Here is a 15,682-nt window from a genome sequence, read left to right on the forward strand (position 1 = left end):
CGGACCTCGGCCCCACCAACACCTATAATGGAGATTGTGAGCCTGGACCTCGGCCCCATCCAACACCTATAATGGAGATTGTGAGCCCGGACCTCGGCCCCATCCAACACCTATAATGGAGATTGTGAGCCCGGACCTCGGCCCCATCCAACACCTATAATGGAGATTGTGAGCCCGGACCTCGGCCCCATCCAACACCTATAATGGAGATTGTGAGCCCGGACCTCGGCCCATCCAACACCTATAATGGAGATTGTGAGCCTGGACCTCAACCCATCCAACACCTATAATGGAGATTGTGAGCCCGGACCTCGGCCCCATCTAACACCTATAATGGAGATTGTGAGCCCGGACCTCGGCCCCATCCAACACCTATAATGGAGATTGTGAGCCCGGACCTCGGCCCCATCCAACACCTATAATGGAGATTGTGAGCCTGGACCCCGGCCCCATCCTACACCTATAATGGAGATTGTGAGCCTGACCTCAACCCATCCATCACCTATAATGGAGATTGTGAGCCTGGACCTCGGCCCCATCCAACACCTATAATGGAGATTGTGAGCCTGACCTCAACCCATCCAACACCTATAATGGAGATTGTGAGCCTGGACCTCGGCCCCAACACCTATAATGGAGATTGTGAGCCTGGACCTCGACCCCATCCAGCACCTATAATTGAGATTGTGAGCCCGGACCTCGGCCCCACCAACACCTATAATGGAGATTGTGAGCCTGGACCTCGGCCCCATCCAACACCTATAATGGAGATTGTGAGCCCGGACCTCGGCCCCATCCAACACCTATAATGGAGATTGTGAGCCCGGACCTCGGCCCCATCCAACACCTATAATGGAGATTGTGAGCCCGGACCTCGGCCCCATCCAACACCTATAATGGAGATTGTGAGCCCGGACCTCGGCCCATCCAACACCTATAATGGAGATTGTGAGCCTGGACCTCAACCCATCCAACACCTATAATGGAGATTGTGAGCCCGGACCTCGGCCCCATCTAACACCTATAATGGAGATTGTGAGCCCGGACCTCGGCCCCATCCAACACCTATAATAGAGATTGTGAGCCCGGACCTCGGCCCCATCCATCACCTATAATGGAGATTGTGAGCCTGGACCTCGGCCCATCCAACACCTATAATGGAGATTGTGAGCCTGGACCTCGCCCCATCCAACACCTATAATGGAGATTGTGAGCCTGGACCTCGGCCCCATCCAACACCTATAATGGAGATTGTGAGCCTGGACCTCGGCCCCATCTAACACCTATAATGGAGATTGTGAGCCTGGACCTCGCCCCATCCTACACCTATAATGGAGATTGTGAGCCCGGACCTCGGCCCCATCCAGCACCTATAATGGAGATTGTGAGCCCGGACCTCGGCCCCATCCAACACCTATAATGGAGATTGTGAGCCCGGACCTCAGCCCCATCCAGCACCTATAATGGAGATTGTGAGCCCGGACCTCGGCCCCATCCAACACCTATAATGGAGATTGTGAGCCCGGACCTCGGCCCATCCAACACCTATAATGGAGATTGTGAGCCCGGACCTCGCCCCAACAACACCTATAATGGAGATTGTGAGCCCGGACCTCAGCCCCATCCAGCACCTATAATGGAGATTGTGAGCCTGGACCTCAGCCCCATCCAGCACCTATAATGGAGATTGTGAGCCCGGACCTCGGCCCCATCCAACACCTATAATGGAGATTGTGAGCCCGGACCTCGGCCCATCCAACACCTATAATGGAGATTGTGAGCCCGGACCTCGCCCCAACAACACCTATAGTGGAGATTGTGAGCCTGGACCTCGGCCCTATCCAACACCTATAATGGAGATTGTGAGCCTGGACCTCGGCCCCATCCAACACCTATAATGGAGATTGTGAGCCTGGACCTCGGCCCCATCCAACACCTATAATGGAGATTGTGAGCCTGGACCTCGGTCCCATCCAACACCTATAATGGAGATTGTGAGCCCGGTCCTCGCCCCATCCAACACCTATAATAGAGATTGTGAGCCTGGACCTCGGCCTCATCCAACACCTATAATGGAGATTGTAAGCCTGCACCTCGGCCCATCCAACACCTATAATGGAGATTGTGAGCCCGGACCTCGGCCCCATCCAACACCTATAATGGAGATTGTGAGCCTGGACCTCAGCCCCATCCAACACCTATAATGGAGATTGTGAGCCCGGACCTCGGCCCATCCAACACCTATAATGGAGATTGTGAGCCTGGACCTCAGCCCCATCCAACACCTATAATGGAGATTGTGAGCCCGGACCTCGGCCCCATCCAACACCTATAGTGGAGATTGTGAGCCTGGACCTCAACCCATCCAACACCTATAATGGAGATTGTGAGCCTGGACCTCGCCCCATCCAGCACCTATAATGGAGATTGTGAGCCTGGACCTCGGCCCCATCCAACACCTATAATGGAGATTGTGAGCCTGGACCTCAGCCCCATCCAACACCTATAATGGAGATTGTGAGCCCGGACCTCGGCCCATCCAACACCTATAATGGAGATTGTGAGCCTGGACCTCGGCCTCATCCAACACCTATAATGGAGATTGTAAGCCTGCACCTCGGCCCATCCAACACCTATAATGGAGATTGTGAGCCCGGACCTCGGCCCCATCCAACACCTATAATGGAGATTGTGAGCCTGGACCTCAGCCCCATCCAACACCTATAATGGAGATTGTGAGCCCGGACCTCGGCCCATCCAACACCTATAATGGAGATTGTGAGCCTGGACCTCAGCCCCATCCAACACCTATAATGGAGATTGTGAGCCCGGACCTCGGCCCCATCCAACACCTATAGTGGAGATTGTGAGCCTGGACCTCAACCCATCCAACACCTATAATGGAGATTGTGAGCCTGGACCTCGCCCCATCCAGCACCTATAATGGAGATTGTGAGCCTGGACCTCGGCCCCATCCAACACCTATAATGGAGATTGTGAGCCTGGACCTCAGCCCCATCCAACACCTATAATGGAGATTGTGAGCCCGGACCTTGGCCCATCCAACACCTATAATGGAGATTGTGAGCCTGGACCTCAGCCCCATCCAACACCTATAATGGAGATTGTGAGCCCGGACCTCGGCCCCATCCAACACCTATAATGGAGATTGTGAGCCTGGACCTCAACCCATCCAACACCTATAATGGAGATTGTGAGCCCGGACCTCGCCCCAACAACACCTATAGTGGAGATTGTGAGCCTGGACCTCGGCCCCATCCAACACCTATAATGGAGATTGTGAGCCCGGACCTCGGCCCCATCCAACACCTATAATGGAGATTGTGAGCCTGGACCTCAGCCCCATCCAACACCTATAATGGAGATTGTGAGCCCGGACCTCGCCCCATTCAACACCTATAATGGAGATTGTGAGCCTGGACCTCAACCCATCCAACACCTATAATGGAGATTGTGAGCCTGGACCTCGCCCCATCCAGCACCTATAATGGAGATTGTGAGCCTGGACCTCGGCCCATCCAACACCTATAATGGAGATTGTGAGCCTGGACCTCGGCCCATCCAACACCTATAATGGAGATTGTGAGCCTGGACCTCGGCCCCATCCAACACCTATAATGGAGATTGTGAGCCTGGACCTCGGCCCATCCAACACCTATAATGGAGATTGTGAGCCTGGACCTCGGCCCATCCAACACCTATAATGGAGATTGTGAGCCTGGACCTCAGCCCCATCCAACACCTATAATGGAGATTGTGAGCCCGGACCTCAGCCCCATCCAACACCTATAATGGAGATTGTGAGCCCGGACCTCGGCCCCATCCAACACCTATAATGGAGATTGTGAGCCTGGACCTCGCCCCATCCAGCACCTATAATGGAGATTGTGAGCCTGGACCTCGGCCCCATCCAACACCTATAATGGAGATTGTGAGCCTGGACCTCGGCCCATCCAACACCTATAATGGAGATTGTGAGCCCGGACCTCGGCCCCATCCAGCACCTATAATGGAGATTGTGAGCCCGGACCTCGGCCCCATCCTACACCTATAATGGAGATTGTGAACCTGGGCCTCGGCCCATCCAACACCTATAATGGAGATTGTGAGCCTGGACCTCGGCCCATCCAACACCTATAATGGAGATTGTGAGCCTGGACCTCAACCCATCCAACACCTATAATGGAGATTGTGAACCTGGACCTCGGCCCATCCAACACCTATAATGGAGATTGTGAGCCCGGACCTCGCCCCAACAACACCTATAGTGGAGATTGTGAGCCTGGACCTCGGCCCCAACAACACCTATAATGGAGATTGTGAGCCTGGACCTCGGCCCCATCTAACACCTATAATGGAGATTGTGAGCCTGGACCTCGGCCCCATCCAACACCTATAATGGAGATTGTGAGCCTGGACCTCGGCCCCATCCAACACCTATAATGGAGATTGTGAGCCTGGCCCTCGGCCCCATCCAACACCTATAATGGAGATTGTGAGTCTGGACCTCGGCCCCAACAACACCTATAATGGAGATTGTGAGCCCGGACCTCGGCCCCATCCATCACCTATAATGGAGATTGTGAGCCTGGACCTCGGCCCCATCCAACACCTATAATGGAGATTGTGAGCCTGGACCTCGGCCCCATCCAACACCTATAATGGAGATTGTGAGTCTGGACCTCGGCCCCAACAACACCTATAATGGAGATTGTGAGCCCGGACCTCGGCCCCATCCATCACCTATAATGGAGATTGTGAGTCTGGACCTCAACCCATCCAACACCTATAATGGAGATTGTGAGCCCGGACCTCGGCCCCATCCAACACCTATAATGGAGATTGTGAGCCCGGCCCTCGGCCCCATCCAACACCTATAATGGAGATTGTGAGCCCGGACCTCGGCCCCATCCAACACCTATAATGGAGATTGTGAGCCTGGACCTCGCCCCATCCAACACCTATAATGGAGATTGTGAGCCTGGACCTCGACCCCATCCAACACCTATAGTGGAGATTGTGAGTCTGGACCTCGGCCCCATCCAACACCTATAATGGAGATTGTGAGCCTGGACCTCGCCCCGTCCAACACCTATAATAGAGATTGTGAGCCTGGACCTCGGCCCCATCCAACACCTATAATGGAGATTGTGAGCCCGGACCTCGGCCCCATCCAACACCTATAATGGAGATTGTGAGCCCGGACCTCGGCCCCATCCAACACCTATAATGGAGATTGTGAGCCTGGACCTCGCCCCATCCAACACCTATAATGGAGATTGTGAGCCCGGACCTCGGCCCCATCCAACACCTATAATGGAGATTGTGAGCCCGGACCTCGGCCCCATCCAACACCTATAATGGAGATTGTGAGCCTGGACCTCGCCCCATCCAACACCTATAATAGAGATTGTGAGCCTGGACCTCGGCCCCATCCAACACCTATAATGGAGATTGTGAGCCCGGACCTCGGCCCCATCCAACACCTATAATGGAGATTGTGAGCCCGGACCTCGGCCCCATCCAACACCTATAATGGAGATTGTGAGCCTGGACCTCGCCCCATCCAACACCTATAATGGAGATTGTGAGCCCGGACCTCGGCCCCATCCAACACCTATAATGGAGATTGTGAGCCCGGACCTCGGCCCATCCAACACCTATAATGGAGATTGTGAGCCCGGACCTCGCCCCATCCAGCACCTATAATGGAGATTGTGAGCCTGGACCTCGCCCCATCCAACACCTATAATGGAGATTGTGAGCCTGGACCTCGGCTCCATCCAACACCTATAATGGAGATTGTGAGCCTGGACCTCGGCCCATCCAACACCTATAATGGAGATTGTGAGCCTGGACCTCGGCCCCATCCAACACCTATAATGGAGATTGTGAGCCTGGACCTCGGCCCCAACAACACCTATAATGGAGATTGTGAACCTGGACCTCGGCCCCATCTAACACCTATAATGGAGATTGTGAGCCTGGACCTCGGCCCCATCCAACACCTATAATGGAGATTGTGAGCCTGGACCTCGGCCCCATCCAACACCTATAATGGAGATTGTGAGCCTGGACCTCGGCCCCATCCTACACCTATAATGGAGATTGTGAGCCTGGACCTCGGCCCCATCTAACACCTATAATGGAGATTGTGAGCCTGGACCTCGGCCCCATCCAACACCTATAATGGAGATTGTGAGCCTGGACCTCGGCCCCATCCAACACCTATAATGGAGATTGTGAGCCTGGACCTCGCCCCATCCAGCACCTATAATGGAGATTGTGAGCCTGGACCTCGGCCCCAACAACACCTATAATGGAGATTGTGAGCCTGGACCTCGCCCCATCCTACACCTATAATGGAGATTGTGAGCCTGGACCTCGCCCCATCCTACACCTATAATGGAGATTGTGAGCCTGGACCTCGGCCCCATCCTACACCTATAATGGAGATTGTGAGCCTGGACCTCGGCCCCATCCTACACCTATAATGGAGATTGTGAGCCTGGACCTTGGCCCATCCATCACCTATAATGAAGATTGTGAGCCTGGACCTCGGCCCATCCATCACCTATAATGGAGATTGTGAGCCCGGACCTCGGCCCCATCCAACACCTATAATAGAGATTGTGAGCCTGGACCTCGGCCCCATCCAACACCTATAATGGAGATTGTGAGCCTGGACCTCGGCCCCATCCTACACCTATAATGGAGATTGTGAGCCTGGACCTCGGCCCCATCCAGCACCTATAATGGAGATTGTGAGCCTGGACCTCGGCCCCATTCAACACCTATAATGGAGATTGTGAGCCCGGACCTCGTCACCATCCAACACCTATAATGGAGATTGTGAGCCTGGACCTCGGCTCCATCCAACACCTATAATGGAGATTGTGAGCCCGGACCCCGGCCCCATCCAACACCTATAATGGAGATTGTGAGCCTGGACCTCGGCCCCATCCAACACCTATAATGGAGATTGTGAGCCTGGACCTCGCCCCATCCAACACCTATAATGGAGATTGTGAGCCTGGACCTCGGCCCCATCCAACACCTATAATGGAGATTGTGAGCCCGGACCTCGTCACCATCCTACACCTATAATGGAGATTGTGAGCCCGGACCTCAGCCCCATCCAACACCTATAATGGAGATTGTGAGCCTGACCTCAACCCATCCAACACCTATAATGGAGATTGTGAGCCTGGACCTCGGCCCCAACACCTATAATGGAGATTGTGAGCCTGGACCTCGACCCCATCCAGCACCTATAATTGAGATTGTGAGCCCGGACCTCGGCCCCACCAACACCTATAATGGAGATTGTGAGCCTGGACCTCGGCCCCATCCAACACCTATAATGGAGATTGTGAGCCCGGACCTCGGCCCCATCCAACACCTATAATGGAGATTGTGAGCCCGGACCTCGGCCCCATCCAACACCTATAATGGAGATTGTGAGCCCGGACCTCGGCCCCATCCAACACCTATAATGGAGATTGTGAGCCCGGACCTCGGCCCATCCAACACCTATAATGGAGATTGTGAGCCTGGACCTCAACCCATCCAACACCTATAATGGAGATTGTGAGCCCGGACCTCGGCCCCATCTAACACCTATAATGGAGATTGTGAGCCCGGACCTCGGCCCCATCCAACACCTATAATGGAGATTGTGAGCCCGGACCTCAGCCCCATCCAACACCTATAATGGAGATTGTGAGCCTGACCTCAACCCATCCAACACCTATAATGGAGATTGTGAGCCTGGACCTCGGCCCCAACACCTATAATGGAGATTGTGAGCCTGGACCTCGACCCCATCCAGCACCTATAATTGAGATTGTGAGCCCGGACCTCGGCCCCACCAACACCTATAATGGAGATTGTGAGCCTGGACCTCGGCCCCATCCAACACCTATAATGGAGATTGTGAGCCCGGACCTCGGCCCCATCCAACACCTATAATGGAGATTGTGAGCCCGGACCTCGCCTCATCCAACACCTATAATGGAGATTGTGAGCCCGGACCTCGGCCCCATCCAACACCTATAATGGAGATTGTGAGCCCGGACCTCGGCCCCATCCAACACCTATAATGGAGATTGTGAGCCCGGACCTCGGCCCCATCCAACACCTATAATGGAGATTGTGAGCCCGGACCTCGGCCCATCCAACACCTATAATGGAGATTGTGAGCCTGGACCTCAACCCATCCAACACCTATAATGGAGATTGTGAGCCCGGACCTCGGCCCCATCTAACACCTATAATGGAGATTGTGAGCCCGGACCTCGGCCCCATCCAACACCTATAATAGAGATTGTGAGCCCGGACCTCGGCCCCATCCATCACCTATAATGGAGATTGTGAGCCTGGACCTCGGCCCATCCAACACCTATAATGGAGATTGTGAGCCTGGACCTCGCCCCATCCAACACCTATAATGGAGATTGTGAGCCTGGACCTCGGCCCCATCCAACACCTATAATGGAGATTGTGAGCCTGGACCTCGGCCCCATCTAACACCTATAATGGAGATTGTGAGCCTGGACCTCGCCCCATCCTACACCTATAATGGAGATTGTGAGCCCGGACCTCGGCCCCATCCAACACCTATAATGGAGATTGTGAGCCTGGACCCCGGCCCCATCCAGCACCTATAATGGAGATTGTGAGCCTGGACCTCGGCCCATCCAACACCTATAATGGAGATTGTGAGCCCGGACCTCGGCCCCATCCAACACCTATAATGGAGATTGTGAGCCCGGACCTCGGCCCCATCCAACACCTATAATGGAGATTGTGAGCCCGGACCTCGGCCCCATCCAACACCTATAATGGAGATTGTGAGCCCGGACCTCGGCCCCATCCAACACCTATAATGGAGATTGTGAGCCCGGACCTCGGCCCATCCAACACCTATAATGGAGATTGTGAGCCTGGACCTCAACCCATCCAACACCTATAATGGAGATTGTGAGCCCGGACCTCGGCCCCATCTAACACCTATAATGGAGATTGTGAGCCCGGACCTCGGCCCCATCCAACACCTATAATAGAGATTGTGAGCCCGGACCTCGGCCCCATCCATCACCTATAATGGAGATTGTGAGCCTGGACCTCGGCCCATCCAACACCTATAATGGAGATTGTGAGCCTGGACCTCGGCCCATCCAACACCTATAATGGAGATTGTGAGCCCGGACCTCGGCCCCATCCAACACCTATAATGGAGCTTGTGAGCCCGGACCCCGGCCCCATCCAACACCTATAATGGAGATTGTGAGTCTGGACCTCGGCCCATCCAACACCTATAATGGAGATTGTGAGCCTGGACCTCGGCCCCATCCAACACCTATAATGGAGATTGTGAGCCCGGACCTCGGCCCATCCAACACCTATAATGGAGATTGTGAGCCCGGACCTCGCCCCAACAACACCTATAGTGGAGATTGTGAGCCTGGACCTCGGCCCCATCCTACACCTATAATGGAGATTGTGAGCCTGGACCTCGCCCCATCCAACACCTATAATGGAGATTGTGAGCCTGGACCTCGGCCCCAACAACACCTATAATGGAGATTGTGAGCCCGGACCTCGCCCCATCCAACACCTATAATGGAGACTGTGAGCTTGGACCTCGGCCCCATCCTACACCTATAATGGAGATTGTGAGTCTGGACCTCGGCCCCATCCTACACCTATAATGGAGATTGTGAGTCTGGACCTCGGCCCCATCCAACACCTATAATGGAGATTGTGAGCCTGGACCCCGGCCCCATCCTACACCTATAATGGAGATTGTGAGTCTGGACCTCGGCCCCATCCAACACCTATAATGGAGATTGTGAGTCTGGACCTCGGCCCATCCAACACCTATAATGGAGATTGTGAGCCTGGACCTCGGCCCCATCCTACACCTATAATGGAGATTGTGAGCCTGGACCTCGGCCCCATCCAACACCTATAATGGAGATTGTGAGCCTGGACCCCGGCCCCATCCAACACCTATAATGGAGATTGTGAGCCCGGACCTCGGCCCCATCCAACACCTATAATGGAGATTGTGAGCCAGGACCTCGGCCCCATCCAACACCTATAATGGAGATTGTGAGCCTGGACCCCGGCCCCATCCAGCACCTATAATGGAGATTGTGAGCCTGGACCTCGGCCCCATCCTACACCTATAATGGAGATTGTGAGCCTGGACCCCGGCCCCATCCAGCACCTATAATGGAGATTGTGAGTCTGGACCTCGGCCCCATCCAACACCTATAATGGAGATTGTGAGCCCGGACCTCAGCCCCATCCAACACCTATAATGGAGATTGTGAGCCTGGACCTCGGCCCCATCCAACACCTATAATGGAGATTGTGAGCCCGGACCTCGCCCCATCCAACACCTATAATGGAGATTGTGAGCCCGGACCTCAGCCCCATCCAACACCTATAATGGAGATTGTGAGCCTGGACCTCGGCCCCATCCTACACCTATAATGAAGATTGTGAGCCTGGACCTCGGCCCCAACAACACCTATAATGGAGATTGTGAGCCCGGACCTCGGCCCCATCTAACACCTATAATGGAGATTGTGAGCCCGGACCTCGCCCCATTCAACATCTATAATGGAGATTGTGAGCCTGGACCTCGGCCCCATCCAACACCTATAATGGAGATTGTGAGCCCGGACCTCGCCCCATCCTACACCTATAATGGAGATTGTGAGCCTGGACCTCGACCCCATCCAACACCTATAGTGGAGATTGTGAGCCTGGACCTCGGCCCCAACAACACCTATAGTGGAGATTGTGAGCCTGGACCTCGGCCCCATCCAACACCTATAATGGAGATTGTGAGCCCGGACTTTGGCCCCAACAAAACCCTTAATGCAGATTGTGAGCCTGGTTCCCGGCCCCATCCAACACCTATAATGGGAGATTGTGAGCCTGGACCTCGGCCCCATCCAACACCTATAATGAAGATTGTGAGCCTGGACCTCGGCCCCATCCAACACCTATAATGGAGATTGTGAGCCTGGACCTCGGCCCCATCCAACACCTATAATGAAGATTGTGAGCCTGGACCTCGGCCCCATCCAACACCTATAATGGAGATTGTGAGCCTGGACCTCGGCCCCATCCAACACCTATAATGCAGATTGTGAGCCTGGACCTCGGCCCCATCCAACACCTATAATGAAGATTGTGAGCCTGGACCTCGGCCCCATCCAACACCTATAATGAAGATTGTGAGCCTGGACCTCGGCCCCATCCAACACCTATAATGGAGATTGTGAGCCTGGACCTCGGCCCCATCCAACACCTATAATGGAGATTATGAGCCTGGACCTCAACCCCTTCCATCTTCTATCACTCGTACCCGGCAGCTTAGTCTCTCTCGCCTGCTCTCGTACCCAGCAGCTACGTCTGTCTCTCGCTTGCTCCCATACCTGACCGCCCCGTCTCGCTCACTCCCGTCCCTGGCTTCCCTGTTTTTGCATTTTCAGTTACACCTTATAAAGTAAGATAAAATTGAAATGTCCAGTCCCCTGTGTAGCTTTGCCGGTAATGTCTCCACTGAACATTCAGTTCAGAGCGTTTCTCACCACTGACCATTCTCCCGTCCCTGGGGTCCTCCTTATTGTTCAGCGCTTTGTGTAATTTTCTTTCTGCAGTTGTCATTCAGAAGAGAAAAGCTTCTGTTCATGTCGTCTAATCAGCAGGATATGAACGGGTGGTACGAGAGCCTGGTGATGGTGGTGAGGTCAGTGCCCCGAGCCGTGTCTTGTACAATCCTCTGTTAGTCCTACTTTCTTCAGTCCATGACATCCCATCTTCTCAGTACTTGTCAGTCTCGTTTTTCTCAGTCTCGGTGAGTTCTTGTTCTTTTCTCAGTCCTTGTCTTCAGTTCTTGATCCCCAGTCCTTAATATCCGTTGTTGTATCTTTTGTGTGACCTACAGCTGAAAATTCAGTTTATTAATAACCAGGTCTGGTTCTGTAGGAAGCTTCACACCGAGAACTGCAGACAAACGAGGACAGAAGCTCCGCAGCGACACCTGCCAACAATGACTGAGATTCAGAAGGTTTCTGCTGCAAGAGCTCCAAAGAGACACCATGTAAGAGATGACCAAAGTGATGGTAGATATTAACACCAGGAATATTAAATATAGGAAAGGTGAACGTCCAAAAAGTAGGTAGAGCGGAACAGAACAATGATATGACAGGTAGAAGCAGCGGTAGAGAGGAGCAGAATGTGGACACAACAGGAGCGGAGATGATGGAGGTAGAGAGGAACTGAATGTGAACATGACGGGAGCGGAAGTAGAGGAGCGGAACGTGGACACGACAGGAGCAGAGATTGCAGAGGTAGAGAGGAACCGAACGTGGACACGACAGGTGCGGATATGATGGAGGTAGAGAGGAGCGGAACGTGGACACGTCAGGAGCGGAGATTACGGAGGTAGAGAAAAGCGAAACGTGGAGACGACAGGAGAGGAGATGACGGAGGTAGAGAGAAGCTGAACGTGAACATGACAGGAGCGGAGATCGCGGAGGTAGAGAGAAGCTGAACGTGGACATGACAGGAGCGGAGATGATGGAGGTAGAGAGGAACTGAATGTGAACATGACGGGAGCGGAGGTAGAGAGGAGCGGAACGTGGACACGTCAGGAGCGGAGATAACGGAGGTAGAGAGAAGCGAGACGTGGAGACGACAGGAGAGGAGATGACGGAGGTAGAGAGAAGCGGAACGTGGACATGACAGGAGCGGAGATCGCGGAGGTAGAGAAGCTGAACGTGGACATGACAGGAGCGGAGATCGCGGAGGTAGAGAGAAGCTGAACGTGGACATGACAGGAGCGGAGATGATGGAGGTAGAGAGGAACTGAATGTGAACATGACGGGAGCGGAGGTAGAGAGGAGCGGAACGTGGACACGTCAGGAGCGGAGATAACGGAGGTAGAGAGAAGCGAGACGTGGAGACGACAGGAGAGGAGATGACGGAGGTAGAGAGAAGCGGAACGTGGACATGACAGGAGAGGAGATGACGGAGGTAGAGAGAAGCTGAACGTGAACATGACAGGAGCGGAGATCGCGGAGGTAGAGAGAAGCTGAACGTGGACATGACAGGAGCGGAGATAATGGAGGTAGAGAGGAACTGAATGTGAACATGACGGGAGCGGAGGTAGAGAGGAGCGGAACGTGGACACGACAGGAGCGGAGATAACGGAGGTAGAGAGAAGCGAGACGTGGAGACGACAGGAGAGGAGATGACGGAGGTAGAGAGAAGCGGAACGTGGACATGACAGGAGCGGAGATCGCGGAGGTAGAGAAGCTGAACGTGGACATGACAGGAGCGGAGATCATGGAGGTAGAGAGGAACTGAATGTGAACATGACAGGAGCGGAGGTAGAGAGGAGTGGAACGTGGACACGACAGGAGCGGAGATGACGGAGGTAGAGTGGAACTGAATGTGAACATGACGGGAGCAGAGGTAGAGAGGAGCGGAACGTGGATACGACAGGAGCGGAGATTGCAGAGGTAGAGCGGAACCGAACGTGGACACGACAGGTGCGGATATGATGTAGGAGCGGAAAGTGGACACGTCAGGAGTGTAGATAACGGAGGTAGAGAGAAGCGAAACGTGGACACGACAGGAGCAGAGATGACGGAGGTAGAGAGAAGCTGAACGTGGACATGACAGGAGCGGAGATCGCGGAGGTAGAGAGAAGCTGAACGTGGACATAACAGGAGCGGAGATGGCGGAGGTAGAGCGTAACGTGAACATGACGAGTGGAGATGATGGAGGTAGAGAGGAGCGCAACGTGGACCCGACAGCAGCGGAGATGGAGGTAGAGAGGAGCTGAACGTGGACATGACAGAAGCGGAGATGATGGAGGTAGAGGAGCGGAACGTGGACACAACAGGAGCGGAGATTGCAGAGGTAGAGAGGAATGGAATGTAGATATGACCGGAGCTGAGATGAGGGAGGTAGAGAGGAGCAGAACGTGGACATGACTGGAGTGGAGATCGCGGAGGTAGAGAGGAGTGAAACGTGGACATGACAGGAGCGAGATGAGGGAGGTAGAGAGGAGCGGAACGTGGACATGACAGGAGCAGAGATGATGGAGGTAGTGAGGAGCGGAACGTGGACATGACAGGAGCAGAGATGATGGATGTAGTGAGGAGCGGGACATGACAGGAGCGGAGATGATGGAGGTAGAGAGGAGCGGAACGTGGACATAACGGAAGCGGAGATGATGGAGGTAGAGAAGAACGGAATGCATACATGACTGAGGTAGACACAAGCAGATGTAAGGAAGGAGATGTGAACATTACAGAAGTAGAAGAGATAATTAGATGGAGTTAATGGTTATGACTGGATGTGCTGTCTGGTTCCTCCAGGAGGACTCCCCTGTGCATGTTCTGCGCCCCTCAGCTTCCCAAGAAGATCCACGGAGTAAACGCCTTAAAACTTCAGAACTGTACGTAGTCTTAGCCCTGAAGCAGCGGGGGAAGTGTTTGTTGCTTCTCAGGTCTTATTACTATAATGTAATTTTTAATGTTTTGTTTTTGTCCGTTGCCAGACTTGAAGAAGACTGCTCACAACCTGCCATGTCCAATGAAGGATCCGGATGGAAGTGTGTGATCTTCTGAGTGCTCCTCCGAGGTGCGATTATGTGAGTGCTCCTCGGAGGGGGTGCTCTTATGGGATGTAAGCCCATGTGTGCTCCTCCAGGTTGTGACCCTGTGAGAACTCGAGGAGTTCTCTGGGGCGTAATCCTGTGAGTGTTCTTTTGGGGGGGTGATCCCGTGAGTGCTCCTCTGGGGTGTGATCCCTAAATTGCTCCTGTGGAGTGTGATCCCGTGAGAACTACTTGGGGTCTTCCCCTCCAGAGTGGAATCCCTGGGTTGTGCCCCTGTGAGTGCTTCTCGAGGTTTTCTTCTCCAGGTTGTGACCCTGTGAGAACTCCTCGGGGTGTGCTCCTCAGGGGTGTAATCCCATGAGTTCTCCTCTGGGGTGTGATCCTGTGAGTGCTCCTCGGTGTGTGATCCCATGACTGATCCTTGGATGTGCTCCTGTTGCTCTGACCGGATGCATTTCTGCGGCCTTCAGCTTCTGACCTGATCTTACATTGGAGGAGGGGATTTTATGATCCAGTCACGCTCGCTCCTTCCTTTTTATAACACTTTGGTGCACCTTTTATGCTGTTTGTATGCTGCTGCTGTTACAACTTCTTTGCTTAATAAACACAAAGCTGTAAGATCCACATCTCATTATCATCAGTTATTTCGGTAATTAGAAATGAGCAGCGCTCGGCTGTGGCAACGTGCGGCTGTGGGCTGCATCACCCACTGCTGGCCGGACGGCTGGTGCCTGCCATGTTCTTACTGGTAAGTCACAATGCACGGGACACTGAGCCAGCACTGGTTACCGAGGGCCGCTGACATGTCACAGGCTGGACTAGGCGTAATGGAGGGGTTTACATGCTAGTGGACTGATGCACAAAATACAGGAACATTCGGTGCAGCAAAAGGTGACCTCAGTCAGTTCTCGTATTCTTCTCAGTCCTTGTTACAGTGGATATAAAAAGTCTGCACACCTCTGTAAATATGGCCAGCTTCTGACCTGTAGAAAAAAACAAGAAGCCCAC

At 53.7% G+C, this 15,682-nt stretch overlaps 1 protein-coding gene across 1 annotated transcript in view; it reads left to right on the forward strand.

The window, feature by feature from the left end:
- ARHGEF39 (Rho guanine nucleotide exchange factor 39) overlaps positions 1-15,297 on the forward strand; it is a 33,645-nt gene extending 18,348 nt beyond the window's left edge. The window contains exons 8-11 of the mRNA XM_077281294.1: positions 11,703-11,791; positions 12,031-12,145; positions 14,433-14,512; positions 14,615-15,297. Of these exons, the coding sequence (XP_077137409.1) occupies positions 11,703-11,791; positions 12,031-12,145; positions 14,433-14,512; positions 14,615-14,684 (354 nt within the window). The 3' untranslated portion in view covers positions 14,685-15,297. The remainder of the gene's footprint in view (positions 1-11,702; positions 11,792-12,030; positions 12,146-14,432; positions 14,513-14,614) is intronic.
- Positions 15,298-15,682: the final 385 nt, after the last annotated feature.

Source organism: Ranitomeya variabilis, chromosome 1, assembly GCF_051348905.1.
Source record: "Ranitomeya variabilis isolate aRanVar5 chromosome 1, aRanVar5.hap1, whole genome shotgun sequence".
NCBI classification, from domain to species: domain Eukaryota; kingdom Metazoa; phylum Chordata; class Amphibia; order Anura; family Dendrobatidae; genus Ranitomeya; species Ranitomeya variabilis.